This window comes from Pungitius pungitius, chromosome 15 (assembly GCF_949316345.1).
Source record: "Pungitius pungitius chromosome 15, fPunPun2.1, whole genome shotgun sequence".
In the NCBI taxonomy this organism is placed as follows: Eukaryota; Metazoa; Chordata; class Actinopteri; order Perciformes; family Gasterosteidae; genus Pungitius; species Pungitius pungitius.
This window is the reverse complement of record NC_084914.1, coordinates 9,904,857-9,931,307: the sequence shown is the minus strand read 5'-3', so window position 1 is coordinate 9,931,307 and position 26,451 is coordinate 9,904,857. Positions and strand designations below refer to the sequence as shown.

Below are 26,451 nucleotides of genomic sequence, written 5' to 3'. Positions count from 1 at the left end.
TACATCAACGGGTTTGGGGATTTATTGCAACGCAATTTCACAGTCATTACAATATTTCCTCACGTTTTCTATTTTACAATGTACAAACTATAGAAAAGGGCATAAATAAACAAAATACTTCATGTGGGTAATTCTTAGCGTTAAACAAAAGACACGTACCATTTACAACGAGGGATGTCATTCTATTCTAAACGTTGAATTCAACCGAATCTCAGACAAGTAACATTTTTTACAATTTAAAAACGCAAGCAAATCATACCATTTGTTAGTATGATTTACTGGTATGAAAACCAGTAAGAGCTCGTAGGGATACATTCTGTCCGGCTCCTCTCTCTATTGGGTAACTTTGCATATTCTGAATATTCAAAGCTGACGTCTTGACAACAGAGATTCCATTTTACTTGCATTCACGCTACACACACACACACACACACACACACACACACACACACACACACATGCAAGCCCGCACACACACACACACACACACACACACAAGCAAGCACGCACACACACACACACACACAAGCCCGCACGCGTGCACACACACATACACACACAGTGTAAAGTAAACACAGAATACATTTTATTCAAGTCAAGCCCAAGCAGCAAAAGAAAGGTTGGAAGCCATTCTGCTTATGCACAGCCTTAACATTTCAGCCTTCACAAAACAGATAACAATATAATGAGAAATAGAACTGGATAAGAGGAAGAGGCTCTAAGCTCTCAACAGCTTAATGCCATCTGTGTTTCCACGTCCAGATCACGGTTTTCAGAAAACTCCACAGAATGGAAGTTCACAAAAGTGCTGCTTTTCTCATTCTCCTGTATGAGAACGAGTCACTCCTTGGATTTCCACTGGTTAAATGTTTTCTCTAAAGTGCATGGATGAGGTAAATGAAATTCTTCTCAACAAAGGCCCGGATCCTTCTCCAGCTCAGACTGGAACCATTGTGTGTTGCATATGCCGCATTTGAGACAACATTTCTTGCTGCACACTAGCAATTAGTAAGTCCTGGTGCGATGGTGTGATTATTCCAAGTCGGTCCATCTCCCTGTGGGTGCAGACACAAAGAAACATATTCTCAAACACATAAATCAACATCATGCAGTATTCAAAGGACAAGGCCACGTCCATAAAGATCATTTGCATTTAAATATACACATATATTTAGAGCTTTATATATATATATATACATATATATATATATATATATATATATCATTAACATCATTTTATCTGTGTAGAAAAAGCCTCATTTGTTAATCAATGAGTAAAGCAGTAAAGCAAATCATTGTTAACAAGAAACCACAACATACTTCCACAACCCTGAACTAGTGTCAGGGTTGTGGAAGTATTCCTTCAAAGCTGTTTTTCATTTAATTTCAAGAGCCACATTAATTATAATAAATTAACATGTAATCCTTGTATTCTTGTGGCTCTTTAGATTGGATTTCAGATGAGATTAGAAGTCTCTGAATAACCTAAACCAATAATTCCATTTGGTTGGATGAATTCACTTATGTGCACATAAACAATACAATAATGAAACCATAGGAAATGGCCTTATTGAAAGTTGCTTTGGATGAAAGCGTTAGCTAAATGACATGCAATGTAATGAATAAAGTGTTTGTACGTTACTCCTTAAATAACCTCAATAAAACCAACAGGACTGAATCTTGGTTTCTGAAGCGTTCAGGTTTCTCTCACTGGTCAAAGTAGTTTTGACCCATCAAGTCGCATCAGACTTTGGTAGAATGCAAGTTAACAGTCTGTTTGGAGTTAAAATGAGTCGGAACAAATTGGCTATCGGCTGACAATGATTTAGCATTTTATTCGTTTGGAATTAGTTTATAAACTAGCTGAACATGAGACAAGCATGTCCAACTTGACGTCTCTCAACCCCAATGTCATTCTCGCATCTCGAGTTGTTAATTGCAGTACAAACAATGAACAGCACGTTGCAAAGGACGTCTGCCGGCTGGCAAGCTCTTGAAATACAGCCTTTTCTCCCCAGAGGCTCATTCAGACCGATAGCCGATGGCTTCTGAGATTGCTCATTAAATGGAGCAATTAGTGTATATTTATGAAGAGGTATCTACTGACATCATGACAAGTTGTGAAGTTGTAAGTAGATCATTGGATCATTGAAAACACCTCCCTTCACAACATTAACAAACACTTATATCACGTCTTCTTTCATACAAACTACTTTGTTTGTGTACCAAATGCAAAAGAAACTGTGGGAAAACACATATAACACAGTACATTTGTATGTGTGCAAATAAATCGGTCCCTATTCCAGATGCATTATTAAGTCTCTTGTTTTGACCATTGTGTGAAATTGTGATTCTGCTCATGCAGATTGTGCTTTTTTTGCACTAAGAAAAAGCGATGAACCTACACCAGCTTCCCATTTCGCACGAAGGTGCACTTACTGGTGTGTGAGAGCCAGGAGAGTGTCGATGCTGGTGTACCCCGCTGCTGCCAGAGTGTCTCTGTACCTCTCCAACCCGAGGGGCCGAAGCCACTCACAGACTGACCACGCCGACACACACACCTCTGGCAGGACCGACACACACACCTCCGAACCCACACCAGACTCCATCATAGTGGCTGCGTGTCTGTAGAAACACAGCGAGGGAGAGGTTGGCGGTGGCCGAGTCCAGAAATAGGACGGTGAAATCGTGATTGGAGGAGCCCTTAGTGCAGGTAATCTTCTGGGTGAGTGTAGGTGTGAGCGCAGTACCAAAGCTGAACTCCTAATAAATGGACATTGGTGTGTTTTCCGGTGATTTGCATGCAGAGCGCGTACCTGTCCCCCCCCGTCCGGCGCAGAGTTCCCGGGTTACGGATGAGCTTATCCAGCATGTTGAGTATCTGGCTGAAGGTGGGTCGCTCTGCCCGCTCTCTCTCCCAGCAGTCCAACATCAGCTGGTGCAGCACCACGGGACAGTCCATGGGAGCAGGCAGGCGGTAGCCCTCTTCTATCGCCTTGATCACCTGGAGGAAGGTCAGGTGGAAGCTTTTTTATAGTTGTTTTTTATCTCAGCCGGCTAGAGAAATGTAAGGCTTTCTAAAAAAAAACTTGGATCCAGACAAAATAAATTCACTAATGCCAGACTGTAGCAATGTAAAACAAGATATGTCAGTGCTTGTCCATATTCCAAACTTTATACTAATATTATGGTTTTGTACAGGAAATCATCTAATATATTCTCCAACAGAATTCAATCAAAACCCTTTGAAAAGCCACGGCCAAAAAGAAAGCAGAACCTTTGGCTCCTCTCGTCTCAATAATCTTTCCAGTGCTGTCTCAACATCAAATTTATGTAAATCTTCTCCAGCTGTGAGCATTCCACAATTTCCTTTGTACAAGATACTGTGGGACAATACTTTTCATCAGGGATTTCTGAGTCTGACTCTGTTGGCCCCCCCGGCTCAGAACTGAGACGGCTGCTCTATTTGGTCAAAACTGTAGTGCGACAAGTTTGGACTTTGTAACTCCTACTATTTTCTTTTTGTGTAATCCTATTTGGGGGGAGGGGGGAATTTAAGTTTTTGACCTATGGTTTTGGGCTCTTTGTTGTTGCCATGTTTAACTCGATAAGTTAAGTTAAAGGTGTTTTAGCCTATATTTTGTTTAAATTTTGGACCATAGCCATACGTGTAATTGCCTCCATGAGCTGTGTGTCCCAATCACTGCTGCATTTTGAGATGTTTTTTGTTTTAATATGCCATAAGGAATTGTGTAATGGCTATAAACCTATATTAAAAAATGTGGTTGCAGTTATTTTTGTTGTATTTGCACTGAAACACACAAGCATCACAGCGTGTACTCATTAACGATCAAGAAAACTAAAGTAAATAACAACTGCGCTGCAGATGAAACCAATCATGTCTGAACATTTCCATATGCCAGAATGCCTCTTTGACAAACTCAAACTTAACAAGTTTTCATGGCAAAGTGAATTTAAGGTGAAATGGGCTTTTTGTCTCAGAATAACCGAATCACCTCTGAAGGTACATGTGGTGTGTGCTTGGCTGAAGAATAACACTAAGCAGCATTTTCTAGTCAACTTTAATTAAGATTATATATTATCTTCCACAAAATATCTTGTGACTGAAGAACAAAATCTTGGCGGCTCTTTTGTGGATGAAGGCAAAATGTTGTATTTTTAAAATACTGCAGAGGTCAAAGTCTCTCGGTCAGCATTCAGTCCCTGACAAAGAGGACAGATCATTTCCCTCTAAGTCCTAATGAACTGGTGCTTTTTAAATTTATTTATCTACTTAAATTGAGTTTGTTAAAATACAAGGTACAAATAATTATGTTTCAGGGACATTGATTGTAATGTTGGTGGACAGGGGAACTATTTAATCATCTTCCTTTTCAGTTATGACGACATTGTACTTATAAACCTCATTGCTAAAATCTGACACAGTGTATGGGGGACAGCCATATTGTACAAAGCACATATGTGTAAATTAAAATGAAGATGAACACTTTAGTTATTGCTGAAACGGTAAACATTCATTTGATCTCAATTAAGAAAAGAAATATTGAATCTTAAAAAGCTTCTTTATGGTCACACACTTACACTGTTATAAGGAACATTTGGGATGAGGTGACTTTTGTTTTCACTTTCTCATAAAAGTAGGATGAGCCATAAAGCTTGCAAGTGTAATTAGCAAGAATTATTGCCAGAAGAAAGAAAACAAGTTGAAAAAAATATGGTTTGTTAATAATCCCTGTTCTAAAGGCAAATCCTTCATTCCTTGAATGCATTATGTGATAATAATGGAGGTGAACTGTATTTTAATTAGAGTTTTGTGATTTAGCTCCCTCTTTTGTCTTTGAGGCAACGCGTAGATATAAAAAAGACTCACGTCCTGGTTGTTCATGTCCCAGTAGGGTCTCTCTCCATAAGAAACCACCTCCCACATGACGATGCCGTAACTCCACACGTCGCTGGCTGTGGTGAACTTCCTGTAGGCGATGGCCTCCGGAGCCGTCCATCTGATGGGGATCTTCCCTCCAGGGGACAGATAAGTCCCAGTTGCCTCCTAAAACAGTAGTAAGACTTTTATTATTTTGTAAATAAGTAAATAACGACCACTTTTACACCAACAAGTTCCTGGTAATGTACATGTTCTGAGAGTACTTTCTCAAGGAACTAAAAAGTGTTTCCATAATGGTCTAAAGACCTGCAAAGAGTCTATTTTCATACTGTCAGATATTATGATGTTTGTGTGCATACATTACTTCAGTGGGTGTCTTACCCTTGTGGTGTAGGCAGCCTCCGGGTCCTCCTCCAGAACTCGACTCAGGCCAAAGTCGGACACCTTACACACCAGGTTGCTGTTGACCAGGATGTTCCGAGCCGCCAGGTCTCGGTGAACGTAGCTCATGTCTGACAGGTACTTCATGCCGGAGGCGATGCCACGCAGCATGCCCACCAGCTGGATCACTGTGAACTGGCCGTCGTGTTTCTGGACAATTTGAATGAATTGAGACAAGAGAACAGGTTAACATGGGCTTTCATGAGTGGGTGCATTTTACTAATTAATTGGTACATTTTCATTCCAGTGGGAGAATAAAATGTCAATGCCAAATCCATAAAATTGAAGGCGTATAATTATATGCCAGTACCCGAAGAAAAGCATCCAGGGATCCATTTTCCATGTACTCTGTGATGATCATCAACGGTTTGCCTAAACAGGTACATTTACAATTACAACATGCACATAATCCAAATTCTTATTCCACTAGGAGTTCCCTGGCTCTCTCAACTCACATCGTGTCACGACACCCTCCAGCCTGATGATGTTTGGGTGGTCAAACTGTCCCATGATGGAGGCCTCAGACAGGAAGTCCCGCCTCTGTTTGTCAGAGTATCCCGCCTTCAGACTCTTGATGGCCACGTAGATCTCCCGCTTTCCCTGAACGCGCAGCCGACCACTGCAAACCTCCCCAAACTCTCCTACACACACACACACACACACACACACACACACAGTAAACCGCAGTGTCAGCGCCAAGTAAGCATGTGTGTGTGTGTGTGTGTGTGCGTGCGGGCACAGCTTTAATGCCAGGCTTACCCATGCCAATAACTCTCTCGATGTGAATGCTGTTAACATCAATCTCCTTGGCAAACTCGTGGATGGCCTGATCGGGGTCTTCGTAGGTGAACGGGTCCACATAGATCTTTACTCCTGCCATAAAGGAGATGCAGGAGAGGAGAGGAAACAAGGGAGGAAGAGGAAGGTATGAAATATGTGTACAACTGCTGCTCCATACGTTATGTAAATGTATTTGGCAGAGTCTGAGATGTGTGCAGGTGGATCTAAGAGAAAAAGAGCACCCATCTGTCTCTTTTAACGGTACAGGATATGTGTGTTACCTGGGTTAAGATGTTTCTCCTCTTCGGAGTCCTGCTTTGTTTTACTGTACTTGCTCCTCCTGTTTAAACATAAGAAGTGATGCACGTTTTAACACACATTGTTGGAAAACAGTCAAAGAATTCCAGAAAAAAAGGGTGTCTACTTTTCACGTTGTTGTGTGATTTCTACATTTAAGACAACTGACAAAAAGGCAAATGTGTCATATTGTGGTTTTTTTACACACACAGACCCCAGTAGAGCTGCTCATTCATTGTTTTGTTTTTTCGGAAAAAGCGATGACGATGAGAACAGAGAGCATCGTGCAGCAGGAAACACACAGCGTAGAGTAGATGAAAGGATTCAAGGGAGGGAGGGAGGATGGAGGAAGGAGGAGGGGGGAGGGAGAGGGAGGGAGAAGGGAGAAGGGAGGAGGGGTGATGCCTCAGGTAGCGCAAGATAAAAGGTGTTTTCCATTAAACAAAGAAACTGTCAAAAACACCTTTGTGGGCGAGTAAGTGTGTGCGCGCGTGTCTGTTTGCGGGCTTTTGTGTGTGAGTGTGCACGTCAGCGGAAGCTGACACACAAGCTGTGCTGCTGAGGAGACAGTAATGACAAGTCAGGGACAAAGGGATTATCACTGTCTCCACTCTAATCTCCTTTAAAAGCTCCAGGTAACGCACACATATTATTTAACAACACAATAGCAGGGGAGTTGTGAGTGTTGTTTGTGTGCCGCGTGGATCCGGGTAGGTTGGTCACAAGCAGTAGTTAACGGTTGAGACGGCACCTATGTGGACGTCAGGGATGCGCCGATGGGAAACGTCTAACCAACCTCTAGGTGTGAACGCATGCCTGCATGGGTCCCTGTGTGTGCGTGAGTGTATACCTGCGGCTAATGATGAACACAGCTGCAGATATCAGCAGTAAAATTCCAACCCCGCTGACAGACAGCAGCAGGAAGGCTGTGTTAACTCCTTCTCCAATCAGGGGAAAGGGATCTAGGAGGGAAGGACGCACAGGTCATTAGCCAGAAAGTTGCAAACGTTGTCCCGTTGTTGTTAAAGTTCAGTGCATCCGGTAAAACTCCTCAACATTATTGTAAAAAATACCTGAACTGGTGGCCGATTCAAACGGGGGGCTGAACTCTCCGTATCCGGCAGCTGTGCGAGCACGCACATGAAACACGTACACGGTGAGGGGGTTAAGACCTGTGACATCGACGCTCCGAGAGAAGGTCCTCATTATGCGGTAGGACCTCTCTTTCTGATCCTGATTAGAGGGGACAAAAAGAGGGGGCTCGACTTCAATTCTCCCCTGCAAATCCATCGTCAACATCGGGGGAAATACAAACAGCGTGCCAGCTTATCGCCATTCCAGACAGCTGGCTGAGCTGCATTAACCTGCGGGCGCCTCACCTTTTCATAGAACTTGACCTCGTATTCCAGGATAACCCCGTTGGGTCGATCCGGCTGTTGCCACGACAACGCCAGACTGTGCCTGGTGACATCAATGGCTAAGATGGACGACACCGCGGACGGAGCTGGGAAGGAGAGAGGGATAATTACCTTTGTAGAAGGACACAGTGAATATTCTCCGAAGCTGTTGATGAGATCACATCTTTGACAGGTTTTCGGTCCTGCAGGTGCTCGTTTGTCAACAATCCCACTGACCAGGAGCACCGGAGAACTGACCTCCGTGTCATTCTTTCCGCAACCTCCAATCCTCATGTTCCACTTTTTTACGTCCTTCCATTTTTTTTTCTTCCTTCAAGGGGTTCTGTGGCTGCTCACATGATACGGGGCCATATGGTGGTGCAGGTTAAACCTGACAAATCCCAGTCAGTTCTCATGCCGTGCACAAACAGCCACGTTATTTCCCGGGGGCGCCTGAAACTAAGCAGGTGTGTCGTTTTCTAAAAGCCATCGTAAAGACTTAAATCAGTGACAGTTGAGATGTTTAAGCAGGGTGAAAAAAAAGGCACACATCGAGAACTAATGGAGAGCGTGTGAGAGGAGAACCACACACCAGCTGACACCCTCCCAACTTAAATGAAACACGCCATAAAAGCCTTTTTTTCACACAATTCTGTGGTCAAGAGCTGACCAGGAAAAACAGACCCTCGCCACAGTGCTATTGCTATTACCGGTTTGCTATGCATTTACATTCTCCTCAAATTGTCTTTCCCCTCGAACACACTTTTGTTATTTGTATTTAAATCGGTGATTTACATTTCCTAAAATGCCTTCGGACGACCCCTGTAATTAATTCAGGTCTAGGACGGAGTAATAACTATGACAACAATGACATGAAGCTAAAAGCAATAGTTTTGTGGTACAAAACCGCAAGAATGTCCTGCAGCTGCTGTTGTTAGTGGAGAAAGAAGACATTTGCAATATGTGGTATTTTTACGCAGTTTTACAATGTATTTTATGCCATGCCTTTCATGTGCTATTAAAATTGAATGAAACTAAAATGGGACTGCTTTTCAAATCAACTTCAGTCAGTTTTTTTCATTGAATGTATTTGTTTGAAAATGTTCAATTTCTTATTTATTTAAAATAATAATTTGGAACCTAAGCACTCTCGATACGCTGAAAACACATGTTTGCATGTGTATTTCTTTCTTGGACAGCAGTTCACGCAGGCTGTTCATGACGTGCAAACGTTACCCGTGTCGCTCTGACTCCCCGTGGGCACACAACCAGTGAACAGCACTCTGCATCGGGCTGACCCACTTATGGACAACATCTACTTCATGTACCGTTAAAATCATCTTACTCACCGGCTTGGTTGGTGGTGACAGTGACAGACACGCTCTGCGCTGCCCCTGCGCCGCCGGCCCGGGAGACCCCGTTGCGCGCGTGGACGATGAACGTGTAGTGCGTGTGGGCCCGGAGCTCGCTGACCACCACCCTGGTGGTCCTCAGGCCGCTTTGCTCGGGAGAGAAGAGCACGTCGGAGCCACAGGGCTGGCAGAGCTGGGAGCCGGAGCCGGGTCTCAGGTAGTCTCCGGCTGCGGGTCCGCTCTGGTAGACGCTTCTGCCCGACTGGACCTCAGAACCCACGATGCCCTGGTCCGACTGCATCCCCTGGCCACCGTGCTGGGCCTCAGGCTGGGCCATGCTGTGATTCCTGGGGAGAGCTTTGCGGCCCGCTGTTGGACAAATGAGACACTCAAGACTGTAGCTGGTGTCGCTTCGTCCTCCCAGCCGGCGAGGGGGGGCCCACTCCAGGACCACCGAGGTCTCGTTCACCACGGAGATGAGCTGCTGTGGGGCTGATGGTGGCTCTGTGGAGGACAAAAGCTGGAGAATTGATCTTCTATCCACATATAACTGGGTGAGAGTATACAGGGGGAGGTGGGGGGTGGGGGGGGTGGCACAAAATGGAATGTAGACATCTGGCATCAGATTTGAAACCATACTTTTAAGGGTTTTTTCCCCCCAGGCCAAGGAAAACCATGTGGTGTAAAAAGGCATAATTAAGTTTATGACACACAGACCAAGGTTCTGTGACACAGGACCTACTCAGAGACTTGGAGAGAGAGACAGAATAGGAAGGACAGAGTAGGAGGACATTTATTCACTTCTGATAGGACGTAGATGGTGGCTTAGTCATAAGTAATGGGATCATGAAGCAGGGAGGCATTCAGACCATTTTGTGTATCCCTCTGTTTGTTAGAGATAGAGATGTTGGGAGACAATGACTGTGCTTTTTGGCTTTTGTTTGCAAGCAACGCTTACACACGTCATTAGCCACACTGCATTTGACCTTACGTATAGTCTTATTAGTATCTGTGTGTGTGTGTGTGTGGTTGTGCTTACGGGTGCAGGCCATGGAGGGAGGGTCACTGTCAGCGCGGAAGAAGGCGGGGTGGCAGTCACAGACGGTCGCCCCGTCCCTGAGTGAGTGGCTGTGTGGAGGACACTTGGAGCATCCCGCATCTGAAGACTTGGCCTTGTAGAAACCAACAGAACAGGCTGCAGAGGGACAGACAAAGACGTTTTAATAACAATGCTTAGCCAGCATTGGAAAATTCCAGTAATTACAGAGGTGCATCGCAGCAACGATAAAAAGATTCTAGTTTTACTTGTCCTTTACCTGTGTTTTATTCCAAACACACAAAAGGTTTGCCTGAGCTGAAGTAAAGATGATTGGCAGTAGATAATTAGGACTGTAAAAAGTGAAAAATGCCAAACACATTTTGCAGATGCTGCTCATGAAAGGAAGATACAGCATATTATGTTTTTCTTTGTCGTCATTGAAAGGGAACTGAATGTCTTTGAGTCCATGTATTTTTTGTGCACAACCCAACAGTCGTCAAGGATAGAATATGAAATTGTCAATGCAAATATGTTTCGGTGAGAAACACTCAACAATATAATTTTTGAAACATTCGTTTCGCTTTATGAAATTAGCGTTTCAAATGTTTAACATTTTCGTTTTAATAATATGTGCCACAAGCAGAGCAGACAACTCTGACTTCAGGTCAGCTGAACCCTGACCCCTGATAAAGTATCTGGTGTCGTCCCTCCTGACAGCTTCAACAGCCCACACAACAAGCTAATCTATGCATGAACTTCATTGCGATCCAACAACCGTAATTATATTTCTAGGGTGAGCAATAGATTTGGCATGAAGAGGATGGGCACCATGATTTATTTTATCTTTGATTTTGATGAGCAAAGCAATAAACACTTAAAGAACCCTCATTGATCAGCTCCCACTCACAGAAACAGAGCAGAATACATCAAAAGTTAACGCCAACACAACTATTACTGAAATTCAAATACACAGAGGAGAGGCGAGCGAGACAGACAGAGAGGGGGGTGGGGAGAGTGAAACCTTCTCTCTGTATACCAAGGAACTCATGCACTGACGGAGTAACAATACAATAAATGAGTGCCTAATTATACAGCTCGACATCCACCGCTGAAGCAAAAGAGACGGCACAGCGTGGCTGGTTCAGGAGATTCTCCACTCTTCAGATTCACTTGGAAATCCTCCATTTGTTTCCACTCCAATCATTTTTTTCAACACCTTCTTTTTCATCATTACACCCTATTCACTCTTCTTCCTCAATCCCACCATCTTTCCCAGTTCTTCTCATTTTTCCCCCCAAACCCTTTCACAGTTCAAATGGGGGATGAAGACATCCCAGGGGGAGTGGATAGGAATATGTGATTGTGTGCATGTCTCAGAGTGCTTTATGACACTCTCATCAGTAGATGAGAGGGAGGAAGTCTCCTCTGTAATCTACTCACACCGACAATCCTGCCCCATCTGCGTGAGCCGCCATAGATTTGCTCTTTCACACACTCAGTTGCCCTTTCATACTTTTTCACAACCTCCCTCATTTGCTCCCCGCGCACTTCCTCTTCGACCTCTACTCATCGGTCTTTGTATCTCTGATAACTCCCCGACTGCAGGCAGCAGGCATTTCTGCATATATCTCTCTCTCTCTCTCGCGTCAAACCTCGGGAAAGCTTTGAAGTCCACTAGCGGTGCTCACGGCTCGATAACACCAAGGCCAGCGGCCGGAAACTACAAAGTGGAAACCTGTAAATCATAAACATATTTGCAGCTGATGAGGCTGCGTTTCATCTGGTCAAAGACTCATCGTGACGTGTCAGCAGATATAAGGCAATGTGAGATAAAAGTAGTATTATCACTCTTCTGCTCTTAAGCACATGCCTTTGTTTTTAACCGTCGATGTGGGTAAGTAGAGCCATGGATGGGAAAGGCAGGGAATAAAAGGGAGAAAGAAGTATTTGACCTGCAAAGGACTCAAGGGTTGATTATAGGTCTGAACAAGGCCCTGCTGGTGGTGGGGGTTGGGGGGGGGGGGGGGGGGGGGGGGCACACTGGCTTTGTCTCTGTCCCACCCAATCCTCTATCCTTGTCTCTGACACAGAGGACAGACTCAAGGAGGAAGAGAAAGAAAGGAGGAAGTATTTGAAGCCATAAACTTCCTTTAGCACCCTCACATGTCTCTATTCTCTCTGCTGTGTATAGCCTTTTGTGTCTTTTTCAGCTGGTTTGGACGGGAGGGGGTGGCGGAGCGTTAGCTGACCTGGAATAAGAGCTCATGAGAGTGCCATTAACCCGACATTAACCCGACGCTACCGAGGGCCGTGCAGGGCCTGAGCTCGGCCAATGAACTGGGAGGAGATTTGGACCAACAAAAAAAAAAAGGAACACGCATCTACCGATAAGATGAGGCGATAAGAGACACATTTGTGTGCCTGTCTATTAGCGTGTCCACATCGCGGCCCGTTAGCAGCACAGCAAATGTACCGCAATCAGCGTTTTTCTTTTTTTCTGTCCGCTTGTGCGAGTGCGAGAAAGTGACAGTTAAGTAAAGTGAATGCAAAGGAAGGTTGACTAGGACTGACAGCGGGAGAAACAGACTGACAACGAGCGAGATGTAAAGAGGTGAAGATAGAAGAAGAGAGTGAAGAGGAGGGGGGGGGAAGGTGCCCTTTGATTACTATCAGCATTGTCGGCATTTGCATACGCATTCATCTGCCTCCTGAAATGCAAATGCAGCTCACATGAAATCCAACTAAGAGCCTTGTCGGCGCGCTGTATTTAGTGTGTGCGTATGTGTGTTCTCCTTGACCCGCGTTATCCGTCATCATCCCTTGTTCCTTCCCAGCAAAGGGGCGTGGATGGAGGAAGTACCCCCCCCGACCACTCCGGTGTGACACCTGTCTGTGTGATGGATGGAGGGAGGGCCAGGTTGACGGATGGATGGACGGATTGATAGACCGTCGGCCGGAAGGAGGGACACTATTAATCACAGGGGTCATGCCCTGTTAATTAAAAGCCGCAGAAAAGGCTGGAGATAAGCTGTGATTCTTATCTTTCCCCTACAGTGTGTCTTCATTGAAAGGACAGCCCCCCTCCCCAGAACCTCAACATTCCTTCACAGCCTGGTATCAAATTCATCTCATATCTTACACAAGCACCAGCTACTCACGTCACTGTGCCTTTGAGACCTCAGGAATGTGCTCAGTGGAGGCCACGGCTTTAAGTCTGCCTGCATTTAAATACTCACACAAACGGGTGGTTTGAGGACAAATGTGTATGGATTTGGTGTGTGCCTGCCCAATGCCAACAGTGCGAACATTAGCATGTGAAAAGAGCGCTACAACAATACCCCCGACCCCCCCTCCATCAAATACAGGACACTCCGCGCCACCAGCAGCCCCCCCTTCACCGACTGTGGATATGGAAGAGGAGTTGGAGAAGAGAAAGGAGGGATAATGAGAGCAAAGACACAGAGACAGAGAGGGAGAACGAGGCTTGTTCCAATGCCAGAGAGCTACAGACTGGTGGAGCTGGCAAACCTCCTCTCCATTAAGAGCAACCTGGGAGGAGGAGACAATAGAACGCACACACACACACACACACACACACACACTCGGATTGTGATGGTGGAATGCAAACCATTCCCCCCACCTGGGTTCGGTTTGCTTCAGACATTCTCTTGTGCCATTCCTTTGCTTGCTGTTGTCACCTGCAGACACACACACACACACACACACACACACACACAAACCTTCTCCCTCTCGGTTTGCCCCACCACACGCTCGGCATTCTGGGCAGCCCTCCAGACTGAGTATAAGGGAGGGAGGGCTTTGTTCGTCAGGAAATCAGAGATACAGTACTTACACACAAACACACGCACGTACTCGCGCACACGCTAAATCCAACATGACCAGAGTCCAAAAATGCGACTCAATAATTAGAGGCGCTGAATGCAGCGATTACGCAGTCCTTCTCTGAATTCGCTCCCTCTTTCTTTCTGCCATCTCTTGTTTTAGCGTCTCTCTCTCTCTCTCCCTCTGAGGCTCTCCTCTCCCTCTTTTCATCCCCCCCGCAAATGCTTTCTGCGGTTGACGAGACCCTGCAGGTGCGTTGGAAGGAAGCACAACCATGAAATCTCACTGGATGAAGAGAACACACACACACACACACACACACACAGAGCAAGAGTCCAACCCACCCAGGCAGTGAGCGGAGTCAGACAGCAGGAGAAGGAGGCCAGCGCAGAGACAGTGAAACAAAAAGCAGAAGGCTCCCCTTTCATTCCGCCTCTCCGCCCGCTCACATTTCAAATTCTCTCTGTTGTTTTCTCCCCGCTCGTCTCTCCTCCCTCGTTTCCGATCCTCCCCGACGGATTGCAGCTGTCAAACTTTTGACGTCTCCATCTACCTCGGTCATGACCCGGCACTCTGTGGCTAAACTCTCCCTATATGAGTTTGCGTGAGAGTGGCTGTCAGTCAGAGTTTTAGACGTCTTCATCAGGCTCAGTCATGACCTCGGTCTTAAGCACAGGTTTACAAAAGAGGGGGAGTTGCTTCTCTCTTGTTTCTCTACTGGTCCCCTTTGCACCCGCTGACGACCCCCCCCCAGCGGGAGAGGGGCGCCCCCCCCCCGGTATTGATGCCTTCTGCTGTCAGTGGCCTTCTTTCAACCCCCCTCTCGCCCTATTCAACTTCTAATCCCGTCTTCCTCTCCACAGCGTCTCCTCTCATCCTCCCCATCCTCATTACTGTGTGTCAACAGTGAAAATGAACTTCTCACATTTCATTCAAAAGGACTTTTTGGGAACACTAAAATGCATTAGAATGGCAAAGGCACAGGGCAGAGAGTAGAAATATCTACACAGAAGCAAACTGTGGTTGTTTCACCGGGGCTCTTGGGGTAATGTTTAAAAAAACAAATAATGCCAAAGCTGGCAGTGAATCACGATCTAAGATATATGATGAGTTCTATCCCACATATTCTATCTTTAGCTTTGCATGAAGACGTATATCGGTGGGAGATAGCCAGCCTGGCTTTGCACAAAAAACCTCAAGAACTCACTAATAATCATACTATATCTCATTTGTGGTCAAACAAAAAGTTTCTGTTATGTTTCTGTTATATGGGGGGGTTTTAGACGGGACTTTCTTTGAGGCCAAAAGCTGAGATTTATTCAATATTTCATGAAAACAATTTACTATTTCAAAATGTGGAATTGTTGCTTTAAAATATGTGCATTAAATGAGGACATACATCATTTAAGTATGAAACCTACCGATAATCACAAGTGTCTCTGCCCAGCTGTAACTGGCTACACACACACACACACACACAGTCTGTCCGTTATACTCAGCTAAGTGAGACGGGAGGAGGGACAGATCATCCAAATCGCATCTCAGGACACAATGTCCTCGTCTTTCTTTTCCTCTGCAAATTTCTTAAACTTAAAATGGAAGAGGTGTTAAGGCCTCTATCCAATACTGCAGGGTCAGAGTTTCCGCCCGGCAGCATTCGGTTTTCATCCAGACTTTGATGGATTTTCTCTAAGGCAGCTGAGCCCGGCCAACAACCTGTCAGGCTGTGAGAGAGGGGAGACGGAGAAGAGAGCAACCGATAGATAGATGGCACTTCACATCTGCTGTAGGTTCAACAAAGTCAAGGGTCTCCCCTAAATCTAGTTGAGGAGGAACATCTTTCAGCCTTCAGGGACCACCCCGCAAACCTCCTCCTTTTTTTCAGGGAGAACAAATGCGGCAAACAGACTAAAGGTTTTCGAGAACATTTGTCACTCACACAATTTTGGCTACTGCTTTTGAAAAGAAAGCTATGTTTTACCCTCCGTCTTTAACACCAACTGGCCCTGACTGCATTGCTCTCTTTATGTCTATCCTTTGCCTTCTTTCTCTCTCAGTGTCTCTCTTTTTCTATTTGAATTATGGGTCTGTTTGTTATACAATTAGCTTGCTGGGATAGGCTTCATAAATAAAACGGAGTCGCTCTTTCTTGTCTCTATTGCTCTCTGTGTGTCTGCGTATGTGTGTGTGTGTGTGTGTGTGTGTGTGTGTGTGTGAACATCATGTGCACGAGACTGAATAAGGGGGGTGAAGCCATGTTTTAAAAGTGTCTCCACAAAGTCTGTTGTCCCCCACTCACACAACTTTCTCACGCAAGCACATTTAGTTGTCTTCATTATCTCAACAAATCACTTCCAAACATTACACGTCATCGACGCCACATGTACGCCGGGGAGAGGTGTGTGAGCAGCTTGCATATTAGTTACCATAAAGTTCATACCAGATTTGTAAGTGATAGAATGACATTTTAGTCCAGATGGCTGTTGTTATGTCAGCACATGTCACACTAAAATCTGAGAGCTTACACTTGCAGGAATAAAAACATTTTTTTTTAAACTTTTGGGATTTTTTGATAGATATGAGATTAACCCATTATTTTGAGAACATTCTATGTGTATGACATAAGGCTATATTTAAACAGCTGGGGATTAAATGACAAACTCTTGCAAAATGTTGGAAGACTCGTTACTTGTGTCTCATAGAAGCAGAACAGACGGTTCCTTGCAAGAGCGTTAAACAAGAGGATAAAAACTGTTTTTATGAGGTTGAGAAAAGCAGTCAGTTAGCTGAGCAAAACGACTGGAAAGGGTTAGCAAATCCTTAACCTAGGGCTCACTCATTAACACATTACATATTTCTTATTTCCAGAGTCTTGTTGTTACTGTGACGTTGCCAAGCAACCATTGGAGTGTCCATGAAATATAAATGATTAATCTCTGAGCTTTAGAGGTGTAGGGGATTTCATGGGTAACTAAGTTACAGAGTTCCAAGTTCATATTGAACAGATAGTCCACAAGAATTGTTTGCAGGAACATGGCTTGCTAATTGGTGCATAATAGCAACAACAGTACAATGGTAGAACATGTATTGACAATAATTTAGCAATAAAAATGTGGAGTTCTTATGCAACAAAGCGAATTGCAAACAGTAACTTTGTCTTTCCCGAGTAGATTTCTGATTCAATATCACTATCATTTTGTAAAAGGGGGAATAACATGTGATTAATTGGTTGTGATGATGCAGAATATACAAGAGGAGTGGAAAGCTTTGAGACTGAGTCCAAAATGAATCAGTCTGACCTTAAAAAAAAAAGATAAATCGCATTTCGGTACAGCAGCTTCTCTCACCTTTACATGTGCCACCCTTCTCTTGATGTCCCGGGTTGCAGAGACATCCACCAATAGGAACCAACCACTCTCCGTCGGCACCGCAGTACATTTTAGGCTCCTCTCTCTCTTCCGATTGGTTGACACACGACCCCCTGACCTCCACTAAGGAAGACGTATCGGCCCCGGTGACAGTGTCCGGAAACGTTGCCAGGTTACGAATGGTGAGCGGACACGTTTTGTAGAAAACTCTGACGGAAACCAAAGCGATGCAGGCGCCAACATCTTGGAAGGCCAGGTAGAAACCCTTCCGAGTCGCCACCTTCACATCTCGCACCTCGGTATTCAGCTTCATGATGCGGTCACCAACGTCCACCTGTGATGAAAAGAGAATGGAGCTACTTTAATGAAAAGCAGTAAACAGTGTGTGCCCCCCTTATTAATTCAAAGTGCTTTTTTGAGCTAAATTGGGAGCTGCAATTGGACCACGGCTGATCTTCACATGTTCAGCATTGGGCTCTCACCCAGATTCACTGTTGACTGCAAAGGTAAAAAATGCCAAAATCAGTAGTAATCTTTTTGTGAGGACTGAGCAAAAGCTCCTAGCCAGCTTTTCCTAGGATGCCAGAATGGACGATTGAAATAAAAGTGCTTGTAAAATAAATAAAAATTCACTGCTAAGTGCCACACTTTTTTTTCATCTTTTTATCGAGATAAGAGCAAATTAAAGTGAGTTGGGGAGGGAGGATAAATAACTCAAAGCCTGACTCAGTTGTTTAGTGTTACCTGAGTAAAGCTCTCATCTGCTGCCACAGTGTCCACTTTAATGAAGCTGCTCTCTTTGATGTAGTTCTCTCTGTCTTCATTAGACTCATGGTAGTAGAGATTGAATGTCTCCTACGAGGGAAAAGGGACAGAAAAAAAGTGAGACTGGTACCCATTCATCATCATCATCAGCGCTCATCTTTTCTTCTTATATGATAATGAGTAAAATGTGGGTTTGTGCTTGAAAGACCGGCAGCTGTAATATATATAAAACTAAGCACCATACCCACCACTTGTCTAACAAGTAAATAGCAAAAATTAAAAAGGTATTTAACGTAAATCTGATCTTGATGTCTTTTTATAATGCGCCCAAACCCCACATTGATCATCGTCCTCTGTCAAGACATTTTAAGTGTATTTTTTGTTACCTTGCAGGTGCCGGTGACCCCTGGCAGGCTATTACAGTCCCTCAGGGTGAACTTGACTTCAACGTAGACCCTCTGAGCGCCGGACCGAGGGATCCAGTCAGTCCTCAACCAGTTGTTTTGATTGGGCTCCAAGACATTGCACACCTGGTAGGTTCTGATGGGGATGTTCTTCTCATCCATTATACTCACCTCTTCCCACTGCAAACAAACACCAACGCAAATGTATCATTACACTTGATCATATTCATGCTCCTTAACGACAAACTGTGTGAACTTGACTTTGAAGGGCACCATTTAAAGAAGAAATTCCAGCAATATCGGCTGACATGTAGCAATGCTAAGTGATGTAACAAACAATGTTCACACAGTTGTTGTGAAGACGATGTGAATGTGGAGGAAGCTCGTTTTTTTAAAGTTTCAGTTGTACTTGAATGCATCACCAGGGAAGGGTCCTCAAAATCATGGAGGATAAATGAAACAGTCTCTGGTGGCAGCTACAGTAACGCAATGTTGACAAAAGGTAAACAAAGATGAATGTTAACGTTGATTATTGCAGGACGTCTCTAAAGAGGGATTTTCATGCTGCCCTAATATGCACCGAAACCAATAGCATAATGTATGTTTGACTCTAAACTCAGGTGAACTAATCTCGAGCCTTAGACATAAATACTCTTAGAGAAGCAATGACCATTGTGTTTTTCCAAACATCTAAGGAAATATTCAGCTGAGCAAATACAGAAAACAGGTTAAAATAAATTACAGATGCTTGGGCACATTTGAAAAACATTAATTTGTCCGTCGATATTCTGCAGTGGAAGGTGGTTTGAATTTGTGGCAACTCCAAGGTTTTTGAAGGCACATTTCCATAGAAGAGCAGCATGCACAACCTTCGCTGCATCATCTATCTCAATATAGCCCACTATTTTCCTTGTACTGTGACCCGTCAAATGGCCGCTGAGCCTCCCAACTCCAAATTGGCTTTTTATTACCACTGAATAATAATCTACTCTAGTGAGAGCTGTATACGCTAAACGTGCCGTGTCTAAAGAGTGAAAAAGAGAAGGAGACTCATGAATGTGTGTGTGTGTGTGTGTGTGTGTGTGTGTGTGTGTGTGTGTGTGTGTGTGTTGGGAGGAGTGTCTATGTTTGGGTGTAACTAATTGAGCCGGATCGATATGTCATCAAGACTGATCTTATTGGCCAATAGGCTCATTACAAATATACTACTGAATGAATAGTGGTGTATATGTTGGAAACAGCAGTGCAGTAAATTTACATTTTCATTTACATTTTAACTGAACTAAAATCAACTTTCTTATTTTCTTTTTCTTTTTGGTATTTGTTTATTACATTTTTTCCAGTGAAGTTTATTGTTGAATATTTTCTGCAATTTTGTAGGATTGAGTTTAATGTTTAAAGATTGGTTTATCATATCATTATTGGATATGTAACACTCTCAAATTCTAGTATTAGTCCAGCTGGAACTGTGCACTCATATAGTATATAAATATAAGTGTGTATAACATCTTTGTGTGCTCTTGTGTGTCTGTATGTGCGTGTCTTTGCAGCCTATGTGTGTACTAGGACGAGAGCTGTGGAGCAGTGATGACTTCCTTATTTTGTCAGCCAACAGAAATCACAGCTGTTAGAACAAAAAAAAGCTTTGCCCCAACCATTCAGAGATGTTTTGTGTGTGTGTAGCTAAGGGGGTGCGGAAGGAGGGTGGGAGGAGGGAGGGGGCTGTAATCAAAAGCTCAGTGCGTGCAGACCAGGACCCCGTCAATCATGCAACATGTGAGAGAATAGAGCATGTTGATGGAAAAAATAAGTGTCAAGTTCACCAATAACTCTTAAACCAACAAAGAAGTGAGAGAGACACACTGAGTAAAAGGGAAGAGGAAAGACATAGATGAAAGATCACAATGTACAAATAACATTAAGTACAAAAAGATGAGAGGATGCAATACAAAATATATATCTAAAGGATTCGTCCTGGCAACTGCAGAGTAGTAAAAATCCCTAAAATACACCCACCACCAAGCTGGTTCATGCCTTCACATGTGCCAAACACGACGCCATCAAGCTCATATTAGCACTTAGGCTTGGTGAACAACAGCACATTTCAAAATCTGTGGGATGATTATTTACAGTTTCCAGACCCTGTGTGTGTGAGTGAGATGGAGTGTGTGGGGTTGTAAACAGTGTATCTGTAAAAAAAAAAAAAAAATAGAAAGAAAAATCTCCCACTCACCCCTCCCTCGGAAGGACTGGCGGCCCATTTCAGCTCTCCTGGCACTGTCCTGGTATCCAGCAGGGTCACTACAATGCACATTTACAAAAGTGGTTGAAGGGCAAACAGCCTACATTGCAGCATTATAATACAATTCTTCAGCAGGGAGAAAAATAGTAAAATTTGTGATTTGCAATTGGGAGACTTAACAACACCATCACTAAATAAGTAGCCTACTTAAGACTGAAGTTGGGGGCAAACAGACATTCTTATTACATCTATCTAAATAATTAATGCAGTTTTAATCGTTTGTTACATTATATCAGCTACTTCGATGTCATTTAAAATAACTGAATTAAATGTAATGAACTTAATTACTTCAAATCGTATTTATGCATAAAGAAACCACGTTTGAGTGTTACGGGTTGAACTGTTGAATCACTGAATCAAGGTCTGCGCAGTTGTCGCTTCTCTCCACTTTGACCACATCACGCGGAAACGTCCGAGAAACAAACGTGGCCGTTTCTGGGGAAAAACCAAACATGCAGCGGAACGCGGAACCAAACAATCACAGTGAAAACGTCAGCTGCTCCCAACTTTTCACCCGTTCAAGATTACGTCGCACAATTCGCACCTGCTCGCGACCCTTCCAGGGCGCGCACGCGGCGCGTTTCTCCCCGCGTGCGCGAGCGGACGACGCCGAAGGGTCCCCTGCCTCACTCACCTTCGTTGGGCGGATAAATCCTCGTCCTCGAACTCGAAACTGCTGGTAATATCCACACGAAGAAGGGAAATAGTCGCCACACGTTGACGGCCATGTGTGCCGAGAGGCAGCGCGTGTGCTGCCGGTTGTCTCCGCGGCGCGCGAGCTGAAGCGGCTCCATCCCGGTGGGAAAAGTGTGTGTGAATGAAGCCAAGTGTGAAAGCGAGTTGGATGCAGCAGTGGATTCTGGGGCGGGCTCTTACACTCAGATGCTTCCCTTAATGCTAATTCAAATGGCACGAGACAAAGGGCCCACGGTGATGTCGTCGGCGTCAAAATGCAAATCTAAAAAGACTAGGGTTTTTTTAAAATGTTGATGAAATTATGCAGTTTTCTGTAGCTTATATGGATTAAAAAGCGAAAGTTACAGCACCCTTGTTTAACTTACTGTATTAATGTAAACGAAATACTGGCATTTTTGCATAATTTTCCAGGGGGACACTTCGTGCTCTCCAATAAAACACCAGGTAGATAGACCTGCCTGGAATACACGAATCTAAGGTAAACTGAGGACACATGCGTCTCCTCGCACGGTGTCGCACGTCAGAAGTGGCATCTAGCAGAGATAACCCCCAGAGATGACGTCACATCGCGTGAAGAAACAGCCCGCCACATGAAGACCACAACGTGAACTCAACTACCTGGATCTGCTTGCCTTACAACTGGGGTCGTTGGAGGGCCTTTGTCCCGAGGAGCACGAAGAGCGTGACTGCAGCGCCACCTGTAGGTGGTTTCTCAGGGGAACGAATGATCAGGCATCCATCCTACTGGGCTTTTGGATATTTTAGGGCAGATACGATGAGGATAAGGAGCTTCATTCATTTCCACAACAACAGGATACAAAAAAACAAGACAAAAGGGGGGGGAATCATTCTTTAACATTAAGTCAGCTATAAAGAAAACAGGAGAGGACTGTGGCCTTCTGTAGGAGCGCGGTGGCGCAAACAAAGAGCCAGCTCACGACCCGTCCTCCTACACTCTCCCTCGCTCAAAGACTGCGGTGGGCAATTACGGTTGAAAGAGGCGCCACTCAAACAAGTAGATCCTTTATTTTTCACCAGTTGTGTGTATATTCTACCACAAAGTGAGGAGCAGGGATGTCCTTCTTTTTGTTTCGTCCTTCTTCAGTATGTGTAAAGTTAAGTTATGATGAGTGTTGTTATAGTTGACCAACACAAAGCACTAAATAGTGCTTTAAACAGAGAACTATATGTGAAAGTGTGTGTGCCTGCATGTACGTGTGTGCTTGAGTGAGCCTCCCTTCGAGGGCCCGTCTCCATCTCGCTTTGTCTCTTCACAGTTGCTACGCCGAAAGCATCTCGATCTCCTGTAAAGCATCATAATGGGCCACGGGAAAGCATCTGGCGCTTTGAGATGGCGAAAAACGATCTCCCCGACCTCGACCTGCCACTCTTACCCCGACCGCCATAATACGGTTTTCACGTTTCATTCTCCCCCAGCGCCACGACCCACTGCGCAATCACAAAGACCCAATTAGTCAAGAGGAGATCGCGACTTCGCCCGGGGACCGACGGACCAATCGCATTGAGCGGTGCACGGCGAGGGCCTATGGGGCGGCGGCGTGGGTGGGTGGGACATGACTGTGGGGCGGAGGTGACACGGTGACAGGGATGGAGAACGTTCTCTTGTTTCTGGTCATTTGTGTCACCAAAGTTTTGATTGATGACCGTTGGGATGTTTTTCCCACTCTCCCCTGAGATTCCCAGCTCTCCAGCGGGGGGGGTTCAACAACGCCCCCCCCCCCCCCCCCCCCCCCTGCTTCAAACCCTTATTTTAAGTTTGGCCCTTAGCCCTGAACCATTCTTCTTCTTCTTGTTCCATTGGGGCCGCAGATGGCTGCTGCCCACACATCTGTACCGTGAAACACTAAATATAGGCCCCGTGTCGGTGCTGTTATGTGCATTCGCACATGTGAACATGCATTCATACACATACAGCCTCTAATAGTGATGAAGATTACGGAAGGGGGGCAGAAATGAATAAAGCGAAGTAGATACGGAGATGTGTGTGAGATTGTAAAGAGAAAAGCCAGAGGGACTGTAGGTGTGTGGGTGGATGAGAGAGATGAACAAAAGAAGCAGCGCATCGCCAGTGAGGATTTGATTGGGTGGGTGGAGGTTGGAGAGGAGGAGGGGAGGCGGCTGGGTGTTGAAAAAGGATCTTCCCTCAAAGCCTCACTAAGATATTCCTGGAGTGAGTTAGCTTTTCATTTGGCTCGCGGTCCTACACAGAGTGCTTACATCGTACCGGCAGCTAAAACCATTTAATATTCCTTCCACCAGGCTGCTATTCTCAGGGTTATATGACAGATAATCGCCGGGTTCATTTTAAATGTGTGAGGTGCGAGGTGTGTGGGGTTGAACTCCTCGGGTCATTAGCATGTCAGAGGCGTTCCGTTGGTACTCAGCTCTCTCTCCGTAACAGCTGCTCGTCTGGCGAATTACTCAATTGATGTGTGTGCGAGTGGATGTGCGTCTGTGTTTATGCATGCGTGTGTTCGGTATAAACAAAGGGAGAAGCGAACAGACGGTTTCATCAAAAACACCAAAACACCAAACGGGTTGTGTGGTCGTGCATCATTCGCTCACTTTGATGATTGAAGAAATCTCCATCAGCATCTCGTGCTTCTGCTTGTGTACTTGTGTGTGTGTGTGTGTGTGTGATTGCATAAACATGGTGTCAGAGTAATGAGATGTTCTCTCCATCCATCTGCTCTGCTGGCATATTCATCTTCAGAGGGCTCCTTTACAGGAGAGACTGAAGGAGAGAGACGGAGCACCAGAACGACCGATAAACAGTCGGAGTGAACAGGTTCTGCGATAATGTCGGTTTTGTCCGTCAGTCACCGGAGCAATAACACACTCTCGGGTCGCCCCCTCGGCGCTGCGAGGCTCCATTCAGACGTGATCCTTTGACGCGTCTGAGGGTTTTTGAAGCCTCGCTGTGGTTACCAGACTCTCAGGGCGACACACACACACAGAGAGAGAGAGAGAGAGAGAGAGACCTCATTGTTCTGTTCCTCCTTATCTTTCGTCTCAGGCAGAGAGCCCTGCGCTGTTTCCCCCCCCCTCAGCGATGTGACCCGGCGGTGACGCCGCACGGCCTCGCCTCCCGAAGATAACAGACCCACCCTCGAAATACTCCTCTTTCTGCCGCTATGAACCCTTCCCCTGGGGTTCTGAGCATCTCTTCTGGCTCACTGCGTCCTCGGGAGTCTCCCTGGCTCTGCCAGACTGAAACACCTCTGGGCTCGTCCTCATGTCACAGAGGTCCTTTAAGTCTATATTTTCCCCCTCTCTTTTCGTCTTCTGCAGCTCACTGCTTCGGGGGCCGCGGGTGTTACAGCGTCGGTTTGAGCGGTAGAAGTGCAATTCAGATTGTTACATCACACTTTTTTTCTTACAGTTTTTCCACAATAATTCTTCATTCCCCCCCCCCCCCCCCCCCCCCGCAGCTTCTTCAGTCACCCACACTCTGGACACACAGGGCAGATGGGATGTAGGAGGAGACGGCAAGGACAGAATCTGCCGGGGCTCACATAATTATACATCAAGTAATTCAGCATTATTCCTCAATAAGATATTGAAGTGTGCATTGTCTTCCGTGCCACGCGGCTTTGGCGGCCTGGAACAATGCTAATTATCATAAACTCGGCACGTTTTTGAAAATCATGTTACAGCCAAGTGCTTAGAGGGTGTTTTCTTGAACGCCTAAACTCTCTTCTGTTGTGAAGGGCTTCTAAGGATACTAACAATGCCCCCCTCTGTCGTTTTCAGGAAGCTCCTTGCTTATTTATAACCCTTTCATTCCACGCTCCTTTGCCACATTTGACATTTGGGGTTAGAAAGCTGTTGTTTTGGTCTTTTTGTGTGTGCCTGTGTGTGTGTGTGTGTGTGTGTGTGAGTGTGCGCATCCTAGCCTTTCTTTTGGCCCAAACCCACGCAGGTGACCAGAGGGGGGCTTGTGTGGGTGGACAACTCAATGGTGACCCCCCCTCTCTTCACCCTCACCCTCTCTCCTCTTCCCTCCCCTTCCCTCTTTCCTTGTCCTCCACCACCAGTCCAGTCCACCACTATGAGTCCAAAGAGAGAGAGGGGGGGGGGGGGGGGGGGGCAGCAGAATAAAAGGTCCATCTCATAGTCACAAGCCAAAACGTTGCATTCGAAATCACAGCATTATAAGAAAGCTGTTTTAATGCGTGTTGGCCTTTAAACGTGAAGTAGCAGCTCATGCATTGATGAGACCAAGCCTAAAAAATGGTTTCAAGGGTTATTATGAGAAGTAGTGCTACAACAAGTAAACAGAACATAAAACAATGACCATTATGATGAGAAATTAAAAAGCACACGTTGAGTAGCGCACACAATTAATTGTAACAAAAGGTCAAATGGTGCCTAATCAGAAAAAGGAGCTGCTCGTGGTTACGAACCGACAGAATTATCTCTGGACTCTACCAACCCCCTCTGCTCCCGGGAGTATTTTGAATGGATGCTAATGAGGATTTGAAGCTGGTAACAGCATATAGGACATGTCAAGCTAATAATAATAAGATAATAATCATCAATACCGTATTTACACATCCTTGTTACATGCTGAGAACTGCTTTAAAATCATTGTTAATTGAAAAGTACAAATCAATTTGGTAACTTTTACTTTAGTAACCTCTGATATGTGTATTTCAGCTATGAATTACTTTAAGACTTTTTGTTTCCATCATTGGTCTCCCATCTTCAAATATTTTGTTTTCATTGTTTACACGGACGTCTGAGACTGAAACAAAGGAATGAATAAAAGAAGCTAAAAACTGGATTACTGGCATCACTTTTAATACAAATACTTAAACCAATGACAAACGATCTTAAAAGT

General features: G+C 44.9%; 1 protein-coding gene across 1 annotated transcript; it reads right to left on the bottom strand.

The window, feature by feature from the left end:
* On the bottom strand, positions 1-22,181 carry LOC119209603 (ephrin type-A receptor 4-like). Its single transcript, XM_037459028.2, has 19 exons — positions 21,526-22,181; positions 20,823-20,890; positions 18,572-18,769; positions 18,165-18,275; positions 17,400-17,754; positions 10,210-10,365; positions 9,168-9,674; positions 7,801-7,925; positions 7,495-7,654; positions 7,272-7,383; positions 6,406-6,464; positions 6,104-6,217; positions 5,800-5,985; positions 5,655-5,716; positions 5,285-5,494; positions 4,892-5,068; positions 2,817-3,004; positions 2,440-2,625; positions 1-1,055 (listed from the first exon to the last, which is right to left on the bottom strand). The coding sequence occupies exons 1-19, from the start codon at positions 21,683-21,685 to the stop codon at positions 938-940; spliced, it is 3,252 nt and encodes a 1,083-aa protein (XP_037314925.2). The 5' UTR covers positions 21,686-22,181; the 3' UTR covers positions 1-937.
* Between the last annotated feature and the right edge of the window lie 4,270 nt (positions 22,182-26,451).